We start from the raw sequence: 19677 nt of genomic DNA, 5'->3' as shown, positions 1-19677 counted from the left end.
GTTTATCTTTTTTTCCCCCATCTGCTGAAAACCTAAAGCAGGAGAATGTTCGTCACATCAAAGAAAATATCTTATGCTTAACACTAAAAGTTAATTCGTGGAAATGGATATCTTTGTACTGGGATTAATATCTCATCATCTGTGTTTTCCCTTCAATGCCCCAAGATTTATGCATCAAATGTAAAGCTGCTTAGTCTACAAGAATATAGGTTATAATCCCCCTTCTCAGCCTATAAAACTGCCCGTCAGATATTTATCTCTAAATATTACAGAGCAGCAGAAACAGACCACACGCTTGATGTATTTTTCTGATATGTCATTTTGTATAAACTGCATATCGATGAGCAAATGCCAAATCACCCAACCTGTGAGGAAGGCACTAATACCTTGATGTTCTGAGAATCCTTAAAAAAGGTGTGCAGAAAATTTAACTAGTTGCCCTCGATATGATCAATTCGGATAACTTTATTAATCCCCACAAGGGAAACAATTTTGATTAAATAATCTAAATTATGCAAACTTATCTACATCGTGTATTACTACCATACAATATATCTAAAAATAATAATCATTTGTTGCCTTCTAAATTGCTCAAGGGCAATGCAGCATGAAAAGGAGAGGGAAATATGTTTTGTTTCATGAAATCAATGACTTTTGTTTTCTAATTCTTCCTTAAAGACGTTCGTCGCCAACTTATTTTGAAAATCTCAGCCGGTCCGGAAGTGAGTGATGCGGTTTCCCGAAAGAAAACGTCTTTTTTTTTTTAAAGGGAAACCGAGGTGGTGCCGAAGGTATGTGCAGACCTATTAAACCTCACCGTCTGTCCAGGTTCTGCCCGATAGTTTGCTTTGATTTTAGGGGTTTATCGCTTTAGATTAGCGGCGGTCAAGATGCGGCCAAGTGTCAGTTCAGGACAGCAGGTAAAGTGCGAGCTAACCAGTTAGCTAAGGTTAAAGATAGCTTGGCTAGCGGTGCAGTTTCCTGGCTCCTGATCGCTGTCTTCCGGACAGCGGACCGCTTCGGCGGTCTGTTCGATGGATGTGGACGAATTTAGAAAGTGTGTAGGTGTGTTAAAATTATTGGTCATTTAGAAAAAGTAATGATGGACATATGTGGCACAGTGGCGGACGTTGCCCCTGAATGGTTGCGGGTGGAGGTGGGGGCAGTTCTGATCCCGTTTACTGATGCATCTCTACGGTTCTGCCCTCCAAGCTACAACTGGTACCGACACAAAGCTGCTGGGATTCTGTGAAAGCCCAGTTAGCTGTCTGATGTATCCCCGAGGCTGGATATTCTTGTTTAAAATGTTTTCAAAACGAATTTACTAGTCATTTGTAGCATAATTCTACATATGATGAGGGTAAACTTAAGTCACTTGTATTATTGGCATTCAGAGAAAAAGAAAAATACAAAATATTGGGTTTAAGAATATATTGTGGTTCCTTCCAAATTAATCTTGATTTTAATGCCTTTATCTGGTAAGTTTATGTCTTCTTCCTTCTTGTAGTGGTCAGGCGGTCCAGCACCTTTGACCTTTACCTTCCCAGGGATACTATTTCCCTCCACACAAACATGAATATTGCTGCTCGCCTTTTTGTTGTCATATTTTTCCATCTGGACCCATGGAATCAACATTATTCACAGTAAATGAAATCAAAACCAGTTAATCACATAACCCAACTAATCGGGAAAAGGAAGATATAAACGGACATAAACACGCAACGGAAGGCATTTTAGACACTCCCCAGGTTTCTCTTGGTAACAGACTTAAAGGCGTTCCAAAACTGACACGTAACAAGCGTGTGTTTCTGTAACACTACATTAGCATTCAATGGAAAAAAAGACCAACTGCAAAGATATTTACACAACTATGATTTACGCTTCAGTCTTTGTTCTGTGTTGAAGGTCCTGTGGAGCAGACAAGCTGTGGCAACGCCCTCTTTATTTCTCCTCTCATGTCGGCCCCAGTGTGTTTCCCTGTGTGTCATTGACCCCCACACCCCAGCCTGTTTCCCTGTCCCCCTGCCTCCTGTCGTTTCTCCTGTCTGAAGTCCCTGAATCGACCCATGCTTGGGACAACGCCAGCTCCTCACCAGCCCAATGACCGCCTGGATCGTTCTGCCTGTCAGCCTTTCTGCCTTCTCCATCACAGGAATATGGATTGTGTGAGTCCACACCGAAGCTGTACTGAAACTGCACGAGTCTTCATTCAATTTTGTGTTTCCTATAGATTATGGTGTGTTTCCTGTCGTACAGGTACGCCATGGCTGTGATGAATCACCACGTTTGTCCTGTCGAGAACTGGTGCGAGATTCCTTTCCGATAAAATGAATTCGTTCTGAAGCGCGCAACTTCACTCACTGTGTCACTGATGTAGGTCTTACAATTTGACGTGCACAGAGGAGCTGCCACGGCCCGGATTCCCCAAGTCCTGCTGCACCATCCAGGACATCCCCCTCATCAGGTCTGCACCTGTTTCTGCCAATACAGTGAGGAGTTAGTCTGCACCACCTTTGTCATATCCACATATTCACTGGTGCAATTGTGTCTGCAAACCCCTCATGTATGAAGGGGACAGATGGCAGCAGCACACAGATGTAACAGAGCAGTCATCTTCCAGTCTGTGTGTTCTATCTCTACTGAAACACACACACAACAGGTTGATCGTGGATCTAGATCGACAAACACTGATGGTTTTGAGTAGATGAGCATGACCTGGAACAGACAACAGCTTCCACTGAGGATGGAGGACGGGGAAAGGGACATGGCAGAACAGGGGAGGACATATTTAGCATTCTTGTACTGTTACCCCAATGATCTGGTCCACGTACTGTAGATGGTGAAGAGTCTGTGATGACACATGTCGTGTATTTTTGGAGATGCTACTCTGCTGCCGACAGCTCATTTGTCTCTTTCTGCTACAGTAAATGTGGTTCATACCCTCCAGAAAGTTGTTTGTTCAGCCTGATTGGCAACGTGGGAGCCTTCATGGGTAAGACATCCGCTACTCCTCTCCACTAGTTACTATCATAATATTATTACATGCTAAAAATATCTTTGTATTTGTAATTGCTGACCAGATTATTAAGTCTTTGCCCGTGTCTGTGTTTTGCGAGGGAGATAAGTGAATGTTTCCCCATTAGGAAGAATGCAGGACTGGGAACAGTCTCTGCTCTCTAATCAATAATAAATGACTCAATCTCTCCTATTCCGTCTGCTCTTCTTCTGCCCTCTTTTTTCACCCTTCAAGGTTTTCCCCATTTAAATCAGTCTGACCTTTGCTGTCTTGATATGTTGACTCTGGAAATACCCTCTTATGCAACTGCACACTTGAAAGCATCCACCGAGACGACAGTAACAGCTGTCCACGTGATCTGACATCTGTAGTTTCTGCCCTTATTCCAATTTTCAATGTAAATCTCAAACTTGATGCTAGTTTGCTGTCATATTTGTGTCATTTATCATACCTCTGTGTGCTGCAGTGGTGATGGTGTGTCTTCTACGCTACGCCCAGGTGATTGAACACAGCCACCAGTGTTGGGTCAACACCAGCGCCCTGGTGTCGGGCTGCACCAATGCCTTGGGCCTGGTGATGGTGGGAAACTTCCAGGTGAATGAACGCACCTTCAGAATGCCGCTGTTTTTTGCTGGTAGCCTCTCTGACTGCTTCTGTGCGTCAGGTCGATCACGCTAAGTCACTTCACTACGTGGGGGCCGGCGTGGCGTTCCCAGCCGGGCTGCTGTTCGTTTGCCTGCAATGTGTCCTCACCTACCGAGTGGCCGTGACCACGCTGGACTACTGGATGGCCCATTTCAGGGTGGCTCTAACTCTGGGTGCTATGGTGTCCCTGATCCTTAGTATCCTTTACTAACTGAACACCAGTCTGAAAGCATTCGGTTTATCACCATAACATCAAATCAAGATAAAGACTCGATGTTTGTGTTTATTTGTAGATGTTTGTGATCATTTCTAACTGGCTGCTGTGTGTCCTTTTACTGCTTTTAACAGTCTTAGGATTTGGGTTCTCTTTTCCTTAACCTCCACCTTCTCTCAGGTGGCGTTTTCTTTGTCCATGAGAGCTTCATCCTGCAGCATGCTGCAGCCATCTGCGAGTGGGTTTTCACCGTGGACATTCTGGTCTTCTACGGCACCTTCACGTATGAGTTTGGCACCGTCACCAGTGAGACCATGATGGCCGGCCTGCAGCAGAGCCAGCATCACGGCTCAGGGATCATCATGGGCTCCAGGACCAGGAGTTCCACTCTGGGTGGGGCCACAAAAGGCCTGAAGTCCCCGGGGGGGAGCAGCACATCCACACATCTCAACTGCACTCCTGAGAGTATAGCCATGTTGTAGCTCAATGTGTGGGGGAGGACAGATCAGCACCAGGTCATCATGGTTTTTATTTGTGTCCACTAAAGGAGTGTATCACGACAGTCGTGCCACATCTGTCACATGTCCGGGGTTCTGCAGGGAGAGCCAAAAACCCATCTTATGAGTGTTTTCTAATGGTTTTATAATCAACATTAGTGATTTGTGGATCACAGCACTGGTTTTATACTAATGACATTTGAGTACAGCTCTTTATTTTCTTTAAATTCTGAGATCCAGGGTCAGAATTCAGTGGGAAATTAACTAAAATAAGCCTCAAAATTCTGGCCAAGAATCGGATTGTCTTAATAAAGGCAGAATGTTTCAAACATGGTTGAAAAGGGAGAGATTTCCAACTCAACAAAATGAAAAAAAAAAAAAATGTAGGCAAATTTAGGTTTTTTAAATTTCAAGTCAGAATTCTTTTCAAATATTGGGGGAAAAAAATTAAAATTCCTCCTCAGAATTGATCACTGGACGCTTAATGCTAACATTTACTCTCCTGTGATGTCATTTGATCCACTTATCACTACTGGGATCACTGGTTTTCCTCACTGGTTCCCCACACTGGCTGCCTGGTTCCCCCATCCTGACTGACTGTGCTCACATCTTTCAGCTCTTTAGGCCTTTATTTTTCTGCACGACACACTTTGAATGAGAAATCTGAGTTAGTCTAACAGTAAAACACTGAATGTCTGCGAAGTTATGCGTTTGGTCTCTGTCCCACCTGACAGTAAAGCAGGTTGGTGGATTTTGTTAGTCTGGAAACGGCCCGCTCGGCTTTAGCGACCGTGTCCACCCGTTCTGCTGTGGACTATTAATCTGGATCAATTGAGAGCGTTTCTGTCCTGCTGGAGTTTTTAATGCCTTTCTCGGTGCAATACTCAGCAACTGTTCAAGACACACTGACACCTTTTTCCAGTGACTTATGAACATTTCCCAGAGGGAAAAAAGAAGTAATTTCTAAATTCTTGTCCATGGTGATTTGACTCCAGACTGGAATCGTGGAAGCCTTATTCGGAATGATTTTTCTGACAATGTTTAGCCTTCACTGAATTTGATGCTCATAAACTTGGTGCCATAAATGTCCTGGAACCAGTTAGCAGAATGAGAACTTTCCATATTTATTCTTTTTTATTTGTGTTTTTTCAGACTAGAAATCAGATTATTTGCGTCATATATGTAGGGTTTTGATAAATTCCTTTGCCTTTTCAAAGTGATACATCTGCATTAGATGATTTAGGTTAGACTTAATTTATCTTATTTGTTTCTTTTAAAAAGAACAGAAATCAAACTTTCTGCTGTGTTTAACTGGATATCAGCCAGTGTGAGAAGCGTCACGTCGCCCATCTTTCATCAGGAAGCTAAATTTTACCACATTATAAAAGCTTAAAGTTAAACTCAGGTTTAATGCACTATCCTGTCCTTACTGCTTCACTGATGCTTGCATGGACAGAGATGAATCCGGCATTAATTCTTTTAGAAATTTAACAATACTCAAAAAAAAACACTCCCATACAACTGGAAAATAACTGACACAAAGGTTTAAGATGCTGTTTGTTGTCATCCTGCTCGTTAGTAACTGAAAATCATGTTGAAAATGTGCTGAAAACAAACTATTCTGTCTTTATACCAGGTTGAACCTTAAATCCAGTAGCTATTTCCTGGAATTGTTTTGGTTTGTGGTTTTCTACCTTCTCTTCTCACATCTACCAGGAGATGGGATGGATCTCCCTCACTAGCCTTTCTCAGCTTCTCAACTCTGCTCCTTTGGTGATTTTTGTTTCATTTATTAAGCTCTCTGAATCCTACATTTGCCAAAAATCCCGAGTGGAAGCCTCCGTTGAACTGTTTCAGCTCATCATGTTGACATTGTTGTGTTCATTCAGCTGTTCTTATCATGTGGTATTAACGCCACAACACACGACTACAAATGGCAGCTCGCATGATTTTAGTCATCTTTTTTTTTAGCACTGCTCAAAAATGCACAATTTATTTGTCATTCTGTTGAAATGTTCACTTTAGAAAGACTGCCTAACCTCATTATGTCTTAAACAAAAATCTATAAAAGCCCCACTTTTCTGATCTGAAATGCAAGTCCACAGATGATTTTGTTTCTTTTATAAAATCTGTAAATATGTATGATTTGTCTGTCATTTAAGTATTTCATTTGACAGAGATTTATATACAAATATGAAATAAAAATGAAAGTATTACAGTTTGCCTCTGTCACATTTACAATACATCTTTGGCCCTGTCTTACACACCAGAAACATGTATATTCCCTGGGAGGATATTCCGATTTACATCCCATAAAAAGTTGGATATAAATCAGAATGTTTTGGGTTTGTTCTGACCCACAACCCCGTGCTCGGTGGATGATGCATCATGTGACTGACAGAACAGCCGACAGTAAGAAATGTAGCTTTGAATACTGATATTGGGCATGGGCAAGAGGGGCAGAAGAGAATAATAGAGAAATTATAATTTAACATTTTCTAATGAGACAAATGTCTGATTTAATAAAATAATAAATAACTACTCAAAATTAAGCAGGGAATGCAAACAACCTACTTTTTGGTGTGCTGAAATTCATCAGTTTAATTTTCTTAAATAAATCCATTGCGACTGCTGCGATAGGCACCAAAAATAAATGAAACAAAATAACCTCCCCAACGTCCATAAACAAAAAATAACTTCTTAGTTAAAAGCCTTTTCAGGATATAACTGAGCATTTCACTTCTTTCTTTTGAACCCACCAAGTCAAATTAGCATGTTATTAACTGACAATATCTTCTGCTATTTAAAATATTCCTCAGGGCTGTCAAACAACGGTGCCATCACGTGTACATGGCTCCATGCAGGTCCTCCAGACGGTGTTCCCTCTGCCTCTGTCGCTCCTACAAGACAAAATCAGAATTCAACTGAACAGGCAGCATACTGGCATAACAAGAGGGAAAGGATGAAAGAACTCACTTTGTCCTTTTTAAATTCCTCATAGTCTGGATTATCCGTTGGCAATTCAAGCCGGCAGAGCGGACAGGAATTGGTCTAGGAGAGAAAACATGCAAAACATTTTGTGTCAAATGTCTGGCCCCACAAGTTATATCTAAAAACCCTACTGACATTACCTTTCCTAACCAGGGCAAGATACATCCTGAGTGGAAAAGGTGTTTACAAGGCATCTCACGAACCGTCTCCTGTTCCTCAAACTCCAGTAAACACACAGGACACTTGAGACCTTTATCTGTATAAACACAACACAGACTGAAGGAACACGTCCTAAAACCACACAATGATATTCCGAGATGGAACATGGTTTCTTCTGCCTGTCATTGGCTGTCACCTGCTTGTTCTGGAGAAATTATCACCACAGTGAGCTTCTGAACTGCAGCTTTAGCAGCTGGGGGAGGAAGACGCTGGTCCCAGTCCGACAGGTCCAAGGTCCCTGGGTCCATAAGGTCCAAGCCCTGCATCAGAGACCTGCAGACACAGTCAGTTACACACCGGGATTCCTCCTGAACAATCAACACATCCATCTGATGGGAAATGGTCACCTGGCCAGTTCTAGGAGTGCGTTCTGCCGGTACTGCTCATCAGGGTTGGTGGGTTCACAGTTGTGTTCATCAAAATATGAAGCCATATCAAAAAAACGTCAGTGTCCTCTGACAAGTGGACGAAGACAATCGGTCAATGCAAAACCCACAGATGAAAAATGATTCATTTCATTTTCTAGACGCCCTTCTGGTATTGATAATTATTTGTCAATTCGTGGCAGAAACGATTAATTGAACTATCTAATGATTACTGAACCGCAAGTCTGCTATCTTTATTGCTTTTTTTCTTGAAGGAAGTTAAAAACAACGGTAGGAAACTTTCTGGAGTAGACCTTCAGCAATAAAGCCGATATTAGTGAGAAACCCATGAAGCTAAGAAATGTAATAAACAAAATAAAGGTTGATCGATCTAACAAATCACTCAAGTTAAATATAAAAAAAATGAACAGCTTCCCTGTAAAATATTTCTAGTAACAGAAGTTAATTCTACTTACTTGACAGCTTAGTGTAACAATAATCAAGTCATTCTTCCGGTGTTACAACCGACCAATCACCGACTCTGATTCGTCTGCTTCTTCTGGAACGTAGTCTGAGAATGTGGTATTACTGCCACCCAGCGGCTAAGAGGTCAAATCGGTGGCATTTAAAAAAATTATTCCTATAGCGGTGTCTGTTTATATAAAATATCAAAAATCACATCAAATCAAACATAAGTTCACTACTACACATAAGGTGATACACTGCTCTTCTTAGAACAAACAAACGAATCTATTTTTTTTATTTTGGGGTGGACGTTATCGAAGACGTGTAATTGAGGACTACACTAACCAAGATGCCTCGCTGCACTACTAAACTACACAGTGCAGGACAAGCTACATCCGGGTTCCTTCGGTTCGTACTTGGCGACCCGTCGCCATTAGTGCAGGCTCGCCTAAGTCGGTCTACTTTTTGTGCTGCAACACTTTGTGTTGTCTTAAAATTATTTCTTTGGCTTTCAGAAACATTTAAAGGTTGGAAAGTTCATATTGGTTTCCCTTACGAGGAAGAAGTTGACGGTCGGGGGGCCCCGCGTGGCGAGCTTTCGTCCTCTCTTCTAGAAGTGCTGCAGAACTTGAGACGCTCGAATCGTGTCTCTATTTTTTCTCGTTTGGCTTTGTAATCAAGATGTCGCCGTAATGGGGTCCCCGCGTCTGAAAGAAATGATTCACGGCCTTCGCCGCACTCACCGCAGCCCGTTTTGTGACTCCGTTTTTCTGTCTGGCACCGGAGAGCTCGGTGGCTCTCTACCCGGAGCTCGGCCTCGTCACCACTCACTGCACGGAGACAAACATGGAGAAAACCGCCAACAGCAACACCAGCACCAAGGTCCCACCCCGTTCCAGCTCCACAGGCCCAATTCCGGGCGAAACTAAATCCAAGACAGGTGAACCCCCTGCACATATGTGGATCCCGGATAGCATGCTAGCACCAGCGGGCCTGCGGGGCCCTGTGGCGCGGCTTGTTTATCAGGCTGACGTCGCTGTCAAAACACTCAGGGGGAAACGAGAAGCTGAGATAACGTTGGCCCATTTGTGCCACTTCACACAGAAGAGTTTTGTTTTTAGCGTGACCATGTATCGTCAGCTGTTTAAAATTAAGACACAACCATGTTTATCATTACAAGCACATTCAGAAAACTCAGAAGTGTGATCTTGAGTACTAACGTCGTTGTTTTTGACTAATATACAAATATGCATGTGCAGTGAGACACGGTTGGACTCAAGCGGGGTTGACTTGTATTCATTTACACTATCTTTGTCTTATTTCAGAAAGCAAAAATAATGGAGGCTCCAAGCGCTATAGCCGCAAGCGTGAGCCCTCCTTTCCCAAAAGCGACACTTTTCCTGGCCCTCGCCGCACCAATTCACAGAAAGGCAAGAATTTTGACAAGAGACCCCCTCAGAGAGGTGGGCGACAGTATGGAGTTGCAGGTGGAGGACGACGTGAGGAGGTGATTTGGGATTTCAAAACTTTTTCAAGTACAGCATCCATCCATTCTGCAATGTAAAAAAAAAGAAAAATGTACTTTCTGTTTTTGCAGGTAGCAGAGGCACGCCGGGCCGAGTTTAGCCCGGCTCAGTTTGCTGGACCCAAAAAAATCAGCCTGAATCACTTGTTGAACTTCACCTTTGAACCCCGTGGAGGGAACGGTGGAGATGGAGGCCACGCCTGCTGGGGCCACCGGAACAAATGGGGCCACAAACACAAACCCTTCAACAAGGAACTTTTCCTACAGGCCAAGTGAGCCCCCGTTCACACCCACCTCCCCACACCACAAGACCTAAAAATGTGACCTTTGGGCATTTTGTGTGTTTCAGTTGCCAGTTTGTGGTGAATGATGAGCAGGACTACAAGGCTCACTTCACTGACCCAGACACCCTGGTTAACTGGGACTGTGTGCAGCAAGTGGTGAGTGCTCTCCTGAAACTCCAGAACTGTACTGAGTGCTCTGCAAGAGCAATTTCACAGTCAATTTAGAAATTTCACAGCAAAGGCTTCATCTCCATTATTATGTATTCATCTCAGATTCTAAATAAGCGACCTGTCAGACCCCATCAGTCTGCCTCCTAGAATTAACGGTGAACTAGAGTTGATAAAAGTATTTTAAACTCTTGTGCATTTAACAAACGTCCACCTTATGTGTGTGTGAAGCGCATCAACAGCCATGAGGTGCCATCGTGCCCCATCTGCCTGTACCCACCCTTGGCCGCGCGCATCACTCGCTGCGGTCACATCTTCTGCTGGCCGTGCATGCTGCACTACCTGAGTCTGAGTGACAAGAGCTGGTCCAAGTGCCCCATCTGCTATGAGGCCGTCCACACAGACGACCTGAAGAGGTAGACCAGATGAAAACCCAATATCTGGACGTAGAAAGAAGGACCAATCAAAACAATGACCTGTTGTTGTTGCTCCTTCAGTGTGGTCGCTATGGAAACCAGGCAGTATGTAGTTGGTGATGTAATCACCATGCGTCTGATGAGGAGGGAAAAGGGCTCTTTGGTGGCAATGCCCAGCTCTCAGTGGGAGAAGGTAGAGGAACCAGTTCGCTTCGGAGGTGAGAGACCATAACGCCTTTTCTCTTCTGGGAAATTTGGTTTTTTTTCTTTCACCAACGTGACTTTTCCCCTCCCCAGATACTCGTCTTAGCCCGTATTCAAAGCTGCTGTTGACTTCGCCGTCGCAGGCTCTGAGGATGGTGGAGGAAGAGAAGGCTGTCCTGCAGGCGCAGCTCAGCCTGGAAGACGATGCTCAGGGCTGCTTCATCCAGAGCGCCCTCTGCCTGCTGAAGGTAGCAACAGCAAGTGTTCACAGAACCAAATCTTGAGATTGAGGAAAATGGAGCCATCATTTAGTTTATTTGAGTAGACGAATGATTTGCTGTTGGAATTTCAGGAGCGAGAAGAAATGCTGCTGAAGCAGCAGAAGGTGAACTCCCCCGATGTTCTCAAGATGTCATCTCTTACTCTGGAGGAAGAGTCTTCTTCTGTGGTGGACGTCCCAACAAAGACAAGCAGCTCCAAGGTGGGTGTAAACTTCCTTCTTCTGAAGTCTTTTTGTGTGTTCTTCTGGACCAACCCGTCCCCCTGTTTCAGGCGGTGCTGGAGTACTCCTCTGCCTTCGATGACCTTGTGATGGCGGCTTCAGAAGTGGCCCCTGCAGAGCCACCAACCTCACCTCAAGACATTCTGGAATGTGTGTTAGAAGAACCTCCGGAGGCTATGATGGATCCAACTCCAGAACTAGAGAAAGCTGAGGAGAACTCGGGTCGGGCCCCATCAACTGTGGTGCACGGACCTAACTACTACTTCTATCAAGGTGAGTCCCTTCCTGTCCTCATGAGCATTATTTAGAAGAGGTGAAACTCATTGGACCCATTTTGGTCGCTTCCCTCCAGCCGACGACTGCCAGCAAATGTTCCTCCATCCTGTGAACATTCGCTGTTTGCTGCGTGAGTACGGCAGCCTGGAGGCCAGTCCGGACTACATCACCGCAGCGGTGGTGGAGATAGTCGGGCACACGGTCACTGAGGTCGGCACCCACACCCAATCCTTTCTGAAGTCTTAATTCCCTACGCTCCTTTATTTTTAAAATGCTGTCTTCATTAACGCCTTTTGGAATTGCTGCAGGAGATCCGTCGTCGGCATCGCTATCTGGCTCACCTGCCGCTCACCTGTGAGTTCAGCATCTGCGAGTTGGTGCTGCAGCCGCCGGTTCTGTCCAAGGAAACTCTGGAGACGTTTGCAGGTATGGACAGTGCTCCGTCCGGCAGTGTGTGTGTTCGGACGTCCTTTTAAAGGTCTAACGAGCGTCTTGCTGCCAGATGAGCTGGAGAAGCGGAAGCGCATGAGGCAGAAGAAGTTAAGGGAGGAGAAGCGTCGCGAGAAGAGGATCGAGATGGAGGAGAACAAGAAGCAGGGGAAATGTAAGCGACGATGTCAGAGGCCTGAACACACACCTGAGAGAACCTGCACTCACCTGTGGAACCCCGTCTCTCACAGATCCCGAGGTCCATATCGGATTAGAGAACCTCCAGCATTTCCCAGCCTTCGGGTCTCCTCCTCACAACAGCAGCCCCCCGGAGCAGCCAGCCTTCACAGTGGACCCCCCCTCACCCCTCAGCAGCAGTCCTTCTGGTGAGCTGTCGGTAGTTCTTCCATGCACCAAAAAGGCTCCAGTAAGTCGGTGCAGTGAGGTAAAAATGCAATATTTAAACATCTCTTTTTCCCTCGCAGATGGGTCGAGATTCCCGGTTCTGGCAGGTCAGAGTTTGGCCCCCAGTGTGGGCAGCATGGAGGATGACTCCCACTGCGTGTCGTTTGCTCAGGTAAGTCCCAGAAAGGAAAACAGAACCACCGCTGCTTCTCGACCCGCGTACACGATGACGTTTATCCTGCACAGATGCTGCGAGACGGGAAAGCCAGAGCAGACGCTGGCCTCCGGGCGACTCCCAAGAAGGGTAAATCAGTGTATTTACAGCGCTGCTCGCCTTTAATCGCCGTCCTCAGTTTTGTGACACTGGCTCCGTCATGCGTGTGCTGCAGATAAACTGCTCGCTCCACCGGCAGCAGACAGCGACGGAGAGAGCGACGGGTCCGACCGGGTTCCTGTGCCGAGCTTCCAGAACTCTTTCAGTCAGGCCATTGAAAAGGCCCTGCTGCAGCTGGACAGCGAGGCCGCGGGGGTGCCGCTGCCCGTCGTGGAGCCAGGTCCGGCGTCTTCTGTCATTAGTGGTTTCAGAACTGGTCTCCCAGGAACTAAAAGGGTTCCTGTGTCTGTTACCATTTGATACTTAAGCTTTTTTTCTTTTTCAGATGAAAAAGGAGGGAAGAAGAAAAAGAAGAAGCAGAAGATTCTCTTCAGCACGTCAATGGTTCACACCAAGTAGATGACACTGAAGCTCTACTTCTGGAGTTGATATTAAACCTCCACATAGATAATTCTTCAATTCTAATCTCTGTAGGATGAAGACTGAGGTTCTTTTTTTTTCCTTTTCTTTTCCCGGGATGGTCGGTGCTCTGTCTTCTTGCTGTGTGGTGTTTGGACTTTTTTGCCACCTGATGGTTCTAAAACATGGAAAAGATAGATTTTGTGTGCTGCCTGTAACAGCAGTCAGCCAACTGCAGACAGGCGGCACCTTTTAAAATCTTTCCAGGTTTTTTAGATCACACAGATGAAATCTGATGAAAGTAAACATTTATTTTGACTTTCTCACCTCTTTGTGGCATTGATTCTGTGAATTTCTGCGCTCCATTATTTCTAACAGCATAAGTATTCAAACACCATTGCAAGGAACCAGTATTGTATCAAATCCTGTATTTCAGCCTGGATAAACCATAAATCAGCACTTTGTTCCCTCCATTCGGCTTCCGTTTGATCTTCTGTTGAGTGCTTAACCTTTAGATTGAGTTTGATTTCATTGTTGGTAAAGTGTGGAGAGATGTTTTGGGGTTTATTCGGGAACTCTTCCCGGTGGCTCTGAAGTTCACTTAAGTTCATGAGAATGCTGAAAGAGAAATAAAATATGCACAATTATTGAAGCGATTGTGTTCATTTCGCATTGGCGGCCGATAATCGTCTTTGTGGTGTAATACTGGTTTATACCACGCGGTGGCAGCGTTGGTGATTTTTATTTCAGTCGTTTTGTTAAAGTGTAATAAATTGATAGACTGCTTTATTTAATACTATTTCAATTTTTTAAAATCTTACTTTAAAAGCAAGACCTTTTTTTTTACCTGAACTTATATTCAATCGACTGAAACGGAATAAATTCATCGAGTTGTTGCTGTTACGAATTCAAATTATTTTTTTTACATTTTGAAGATAAGTACAAAAATATAGTTTCACTGCCACACATGTAGGTACATATACAATAATAATATATAATAGCGCCCTTTGCTCTGTGCAATTAAATAGAAATATTTCCGATGCATTCCACAACAAAAAACACCTTTAAAGCGCCCCAAATCAACCAAAGGTAATGAAATTATTGTGATAGTCCTAACCGGAACCTGCCGTCGGCGCCGTTCCACGCAGTCCAACTTGCTGCTCCTCCGGAATCAGCCAGCCCGTCCAACGCTGTGAAGTCCAGCCTGTCAACAACAGTGCAACCTGAGACGGGTTAGCCAGCCAGTTAGCCACCGGGGCTAGCCAACTAAACCAGCTAAGTTAGCAGGTCTGTTAGCAGCTGCCTTGACTGACTGTCACCGCTCGCTCGTTCACTTCGGATAGTTCGATCATTCGGACGGTGCCGTTCGTCCCGACGAGAGAAGGAAGAAAACGCGACCTCCCGTTTGGTAAGTTTTCAAAGTTCGGGTAAAATACAGCGATTGAAAAAAAAATCAGGTTCGGTTCCTGTTCCCATTGGCCAGTTCTTGAGTCGCTAGCTTTCGTTAGCAGGTTGGAGAAGCAGAACCCAGCTCCGCGTCGCTCCTGTCGAGCTCATTCATCACCTGCTTTCCTCGCCGGTTCTTGAGGTTAAACCGGGGGGAAAAGACCTGTAGTCTGGACCCGAAGTTCCAGACCGGGTTAACTGGAGGAAACTACACTAGGAACGTAAATAAAATAGTCTTTCAAGTCAGCCGCAGTTGGTTGCGCAACACTAAACGTGTGTCGATGATCGCTCGAAGGAAACAAATCTAAAGAGAATCCTCCTAGTTGCCATTTATCCAGTCAAACTGCTGGTTGGAATCACTCGATATTAAAAGGTCCTTGACAACATCTCAAGAAAACGTGTCCCTGTGCGGGAGTTCTCTCGCCACTGTGTGAAAAGTTATTCTCTGTTCTTTATTATCAAATCTGCTTAAAAAAAGAATCAGGGAAACTCGGCTGGTGCCACAGATTTGGCATTTAGGCCTTCCAGTGCGGAAAAGAATCTGACATTTAGGTCAGAACAAAGCAAGATATTGGCTCAAGCGAGATTAAAAAAGAGCATCTGAGATTAAAGTTGGACTTCTCTCATTTAAAAATGTACCTGTGCAGAACACATTCCAAACATTTACATCCTCATTACATTTGTGACCTTAATCATCACAACACCCCTAAAAGCAGAGTTAATAATAATAATAATAATAATGATGGTGATGGTATCACTTTTAATATCACAGGAGTTGTGTTTACATCTGCAGGATCAGACTGAGTGTTGCAGGAACACACGGTGTGTTGTGGAAACCTTTACGCCACTTCACGTTTAAGCTGTTAGTAGGTCAGATGACGAGAAGCCGGGTTCCTCGGCGTAACTGGACCAACCAGGTTTTCAACTTCAGATTGTTCTGCTTGCTCCGCCGTTGAAGGCCGCCGACGTTTGAGGACAGTTCTCTTTTCAGCTCTGACTTTGGATTCAAATTTGTTTGATCTATTTTGGTTTTGGATGAAATCAGCAGCAGGTGATCGGAATCTGGATCAGATTTCAGAGGTTGAGTCCAGCAGCATCTGAGGAACAAATGAATGTTAATAAATGCATAAATAGGAATTTATTAAAGTTAAAAAATAGGTGTTTCCTTTGGAAATAGAGCAGAAGTGTGGGAAGCTTCAGTAAAGTTTTTCATGTGCTTCTGTCTTCAATCAATGAAGACATTAAAATCTCAAATCCATTTTTATCAGATATAATTTTCTTCTATTTTTGACTGGGGAAAAAGCTTCAAGGGAATCCGCCTAAATATCCTCATTCCAGTGTCGGACTCAAAGCAGGAAGAGGCGAGCGTCGGCATTAATCACTTTCCTGCCGTTGTTTTGTTTGTGAACATGAGCGTGTGGGCGTGGCTAAAGCGAGCGCCTGTACAAACTCTGCCGTCTGCTGCCGTGAAAGCGTGAGAACGCGGCGCTGACGGAGCTTTGCAGACCTGTCTGTGATTTATTCCCTCGTGTGGATGGCAGATGGAAGCGGCTCTCCACCTCCTGTGCTGTCGTAGGGAATGACGTCGCTGCTCGTCCACGACGGAATCCGGAAATCCACAGCAGACGGTTGACATCTGCTCAGGTGGGTTCTCGGTCCAGAGCTCCACATCTCACTGCAAAGGCTCATGGGACATTTAAACGCTCGAGTGGGACAGAGAGAGAATCATTGTGAAAACACAGATTGTTAATAAAGTTTTTTTTTTTTTTTAAGGTCTGCTGAAGAGGATGGCGGCTGAGGTGGAAGTTCAGACGGGGGAGGTGGGGCGGACGAAGGTGGGGGGGCGTCTTCACCTGAGCCCGCTGGCAGACTCCAGTAACAGCCTCATCAGCCAGTCCCACCTCATCACTCCAGAACCCAACAAACCAGTCCCGAGTCCCAGGCCGCGGCTCACCCCCAAACCCTTCGCTGTGGACAAAAACCTCACGGTTAAACCCATAGTTGCCCCCAAACCTCTACAGAGATCCAGACCAGAGTCCACCCACCTCCCTGGTTACAGGCCGCAGCCACCGTGCACTCCGAAACCACCACAGCCAGCTGCTAAAGCGGCGCCAACAGACCCTGACCGACCCGCTTCTACCTCCTTTAAATCAACAAACAAGATGAACGCCGGACAAACTACCAAACCAGTCGCTCAGCCGTTCAAGCCTGCGCCGCCGTTGGCTTCTGGAGACCAGGAGAAGCTGAAGCCATCCGGCCTGGCCCACTCCCTCAGCCTGAAAAAGCTGTCAGCAGCAGAGTGGTCCGGGAACGCCATCAATAAAGCAGAGAGAGACCGCTCGATTACCAGGGCCAAGTCCATGGGGTTCCTCACTGAGGTAGGGAAGGAGGAGGAGGACCGACCCCAGGCAGCCGTGCCGCTCAGACCCCAGCCTAGAACCTCCAGGCCCAGACCGGTGTCAGAGCTTTTCCTCCACAGTCCCACCAAGGCGGCAGCTCCAGTCCAGGTGTCCAACTGGGGTGGGAGACGCCCACTTTCAGCTGATCTCACAGCCAAATTTGAATCCATCGGCCTGTCTCTTCATCGCAAGTTTCCCAAGATGAAGGAGAACACCCCAGAGGGGAAAGGTCCTCCCCAGGGGAGAGAACCAGAGGCGACCCGTCCGGAGGGCGGCCCGGCGTCCACGGTCCCAGACCAGAGCAGCAGAAAAGAGGCTGGCGTGGGGAGACGTGCGGACAGCGTCAGGTCCAGGAGCTCTCGCCTTCTTGATTCCCCCTCCACGTTTCTGGACTCCGATCCTCCATCCACAGCGCAGCCAGGCCTCGATGCCGAACCAGCGGTGGGCGTCAGACAGCTGATCAGACAGCTGACAGAAGACACGTCGCCAGCTCAGAGCCCCATCTCCAGACCCCCGTTGAAGCCCCGCCCCCTTCCCTTAGATCTGACCAGAAGGTAAAAGCTGTGCTCCGTTTTTACTGGCTGTTGTCTGACGTGTTTGTCCCTGCGTGCGATCGTCATGCATGGCTTTGGCCTCGTGTTGTGTGTGTCCATCAGGTTTTCATCAGAGAGGTCACCTGACCTCGCCGCTCACGCAGCAGAGCGCCATGACATCACCGGCACAGATGCTCAGAGGGGGGTAAGAGAGGGGAATGTTTTCTCTGTCTTTGTGTAACATTTGTGTAACGTTTCAAAGCCACCGAGGACATTTTCTTCTCCTAAGAATAAAATCGGTGCGGCGGGAACAAGCTGCGGAGCCAAGGACAGCTCACGTGTCAGCTGTTAGTCATGATATGGTTGAGCTGAGATCAGCGGGGAAAGGTCGCCATCGTACGGTTTTTTATTACCGCGTGTGTACCGCACCCACTGCTGCAAGGCCAACACACAACAGGGAGATAGTGTTTCTCTTCTGACGGCTCCTCATTCAGCCCAGACCTCCTTTGTCTTTTCCTGTGGTCCAATCACATTTGCTGCCTTTTTCATGTGATTTTACAGAATAAGATGGAAAAATTGTGGCGATGTTTCAATTCTGAGGGGAAAAAAGGCCACGATTTTAATTATAAAGTCAGTTGGGAGGGAGATGCTGCGTCACCACTCGGTTAACGTTTGGAGGTTTAACGTTTGGGGTTGGTTTCATCCCTCATGTCCAACTGAACAAATCCTTTGGTCTTGATGTTGCTTCACCTTGTTCAAGCTTTGATAAGGAATTGCCAAAGTGCGCTCGGCCAGTTGTTCTTATCACATTGTCATATCTTGGTTTCTTATGTCGTGCAGATTAATGCATCACCTTCCACGCCCACCGACCAGGATGTCTTTCTGGATCAAAAAGAATCCCAGGAGTGGAAAATGGCCTCCCCGCTCAACGCGTGTGAAACGAGACAACCATTCGGCAGTGACGTGCAACGGGTCAGAGTCTTTGAGAACGTGGTGGAGAAGCAAAATGTGCTGATGATGGAGGATGGGAAATTTGCACAAAAGCCCAAAGTTTTGCTCAATCGCCGGTCGTTCAATAGAGGAAAAAGCGAGGAGGAGGGAACTCTTGTCACTGCCACCTACATAGACGCCGTGTCACCACCAAGTCCCTTGCGAGTGGCCCACACCTTTGACACATTAAAAATGGAGGAAAACAGGGCTGTTAGTGAGAATGTCCCCTCTGCAGAGTGGGAGGACAAGGCCATGACGCTGCGTTCCAGGCGTACCGATGGGAAGACCCAAGAACAGCCCCGGATCCTGAGAGTGGGAGCTCTGCAGAAGTGGCCTGCAGGAGGCCTTGAACAGGTGGAACAGCTGAAAATGCTACAACCAGAGGAGCAACCCAAAGCCAAGGCAACATATTTTGCTCTAACGGGGAAAAACAAGGAGATATTGTTATCTCCTGCAGACGAACCAGGTTTTTTGACGCCTCCTGAGAAGATCCCACAGGTTGGGAGAAATACTTGGCCGGATCAGGTATTTGGTCAAACCTCAGATGGACCAAAGGAGTCGCAGATGGAAGCAGAAAAGAAAAATGCAAAGATAAAGGAACTTGAGAAGGATAAACAGAGACAACTGATAGTAGAGAAGGAAGCGTTCTTGGAATTTGAACTACAGAGAAAGGAGAAGCAGGAATTTGAGGAGAAACAGCGAGCGCTGAGAAAGCAGAAACAGCTGGAATTAGAGAGGCAAAAGATTGAGAAGGAGGAGCAACAACGAGAGATGCAGCGACAAAAAGAGCTGGAGATGCAGCGACAGCTGGAGATGCAGCGACAGAAAGAGCTGGAGATGGCAGCGACAGCTGGGATGCGCGACAGAAAGAGCTGGAGAGATGCAGCGACAGCTGGAGATGCAGCGACAGAAAGAGCTGGATGCAGCGCAGCGACAGAAAGAGCTGGAGATGCAG

General features: G+C 46.0%; 4 protein-coding genes across 7 annotated transcripts; 3 read left to right on the top strand and 1 right to left on the bottom strand.

The window, feature by feature from the left end:
* Nucleotides 1–716: 716 nt before the first annotated feature.
* On the top strand, nt 717–6590 carry LOC130526062 (transmembrane protein 150A-like). 3 transcript variants are annotated; one of them, XM_057033422.1, is made up of 8 exons: nt 717–791; nt 1906–2165; nt 2257–2304; nt 2378–2464; nt 2925–2992; nt 3483–3610; nt 3681–3858; nt 4056–6590. In XM_057033422.1, the coding sequence occupies exons 2-8, from the start codon at nt 2101–2103 to the stop codon at nt 4355–4357; spliced, it is 876 nt and encodes a 291-aa protein (XP_056889402.1). In that variant the 5' UTR covers nt 717–791; nt 1906–2100; the 3' UTR covers nt 4358–6590. The 3 variants fall into 3 exon arrangements, with proteins under 3 accessions (XP_056889402.1, XP_056889403.1, XP_056889404.1); XM_057033423.1 differs by having other exon boundaries at nt 781–1065; XM_057033424.1 differs by lacking the exon at nt 717–791 and adding an exon at nt 898–920.
* A 356-nt stretch (nt 6591–6946) lies between these two features.
* Nucleotides 6947–8802, bottom strand: rnf181 (ring finger protein 181). 2 transcript variants are annotated; one of them, XM_057033435.1, is made up of 6 exons: nt 8424–8802; nt 7930–8037; nt 7719–7855; nt 7504–7619; nt 7349–7423; nt 6947–7272 (listed from the first exon to the last, which is right to left on the bottom strand). In XM_057033435.1, exons 2-6 carry the CDS (start codon nt 8013–8015, stop codon nt 7213–7215), a joined length of 474 nt encoding a protein of 157 aa, XP_056889415.1. In that variant the 5' UTR covers nt 8016–8037; nt 8424–8802; the 3' UTR covers nt 6947–7212. The 2 variants fall into 2 exon arrangements, with proteins under 2 accessions (XP_056889415.1, XP_056889416.1); XM_057033436.1 differs by lacking the exon at nt 8424–8802 and having other exon boundaries at nt 7930–8417.
* Nucleotides 8803–8821: 19 nt separating this feature from the next.
* rnf10 (ring finger protein 10) lies at nt 8822–14006 on the top strand. Its single transcript, XM_057033414.1, has 17 exons — nt 8822–9352; nt 9738–9919; nt 10010–10209; nt 10287–10377; nt 10621–10805; nt 10887–11023; nt 11103–11257; nt 11362–11490; nt 11562–11784; nt 11864–11997; nt 12096–12213; nt 12290–12391; nt 12468–12602; nt 12702–12793; nt 12868–12925; nt 13011–13175; nt 13281–14006. Exons 1-17 carry the CDS (start codon nt 9259–9261, stop codon nt 13352–13354), a joined length of 2274 nt encoding a protein of 757 aa, XP_056889394.1. The 5' UTR covers nt 8822–9258; the 3' UTR covers nt 13355–14006.
* Nucleotides 14007–14465: 459 nt separating this feature from the next.
* LOC130525962 (protein PRRC2C-like) lies at nt 14466–19586 on the top strand (the record flags this gene model as incomplete). The annotated part of the gene is made up of 5 exons (XM_057033277.1): nt 14466–14762; nt 16342–16444; nt 16574–17753; nt 17856–17937; nt 18573–19586. Coding segments are annotated over exons 3-5 (2262 nt in total), but the record flags the coding sequence as incomplete, so codon positions are not given.
* Between the last annotated feature and the right edge of the window lie 91 nt (nt 19587–19677).

The sequence above is a fragment of the Takifugu flavidus genome, chromosome 5, assembly GCF_003711565.1.
Source record: "Takifugu flavidus isolate HTHZ2018 chromosome 5, ASM371156v2, whole genome shotgun sequence".
NCBI lineage: Eukaryota > Metazoa > Chordata > Actinopteri > Tetraodontiformes > Tetraodontidae > Takifugu > Takifugu flavidus.
This window is presented reverse-complemented; position numbering and strand designations above follow the sequence as displayed.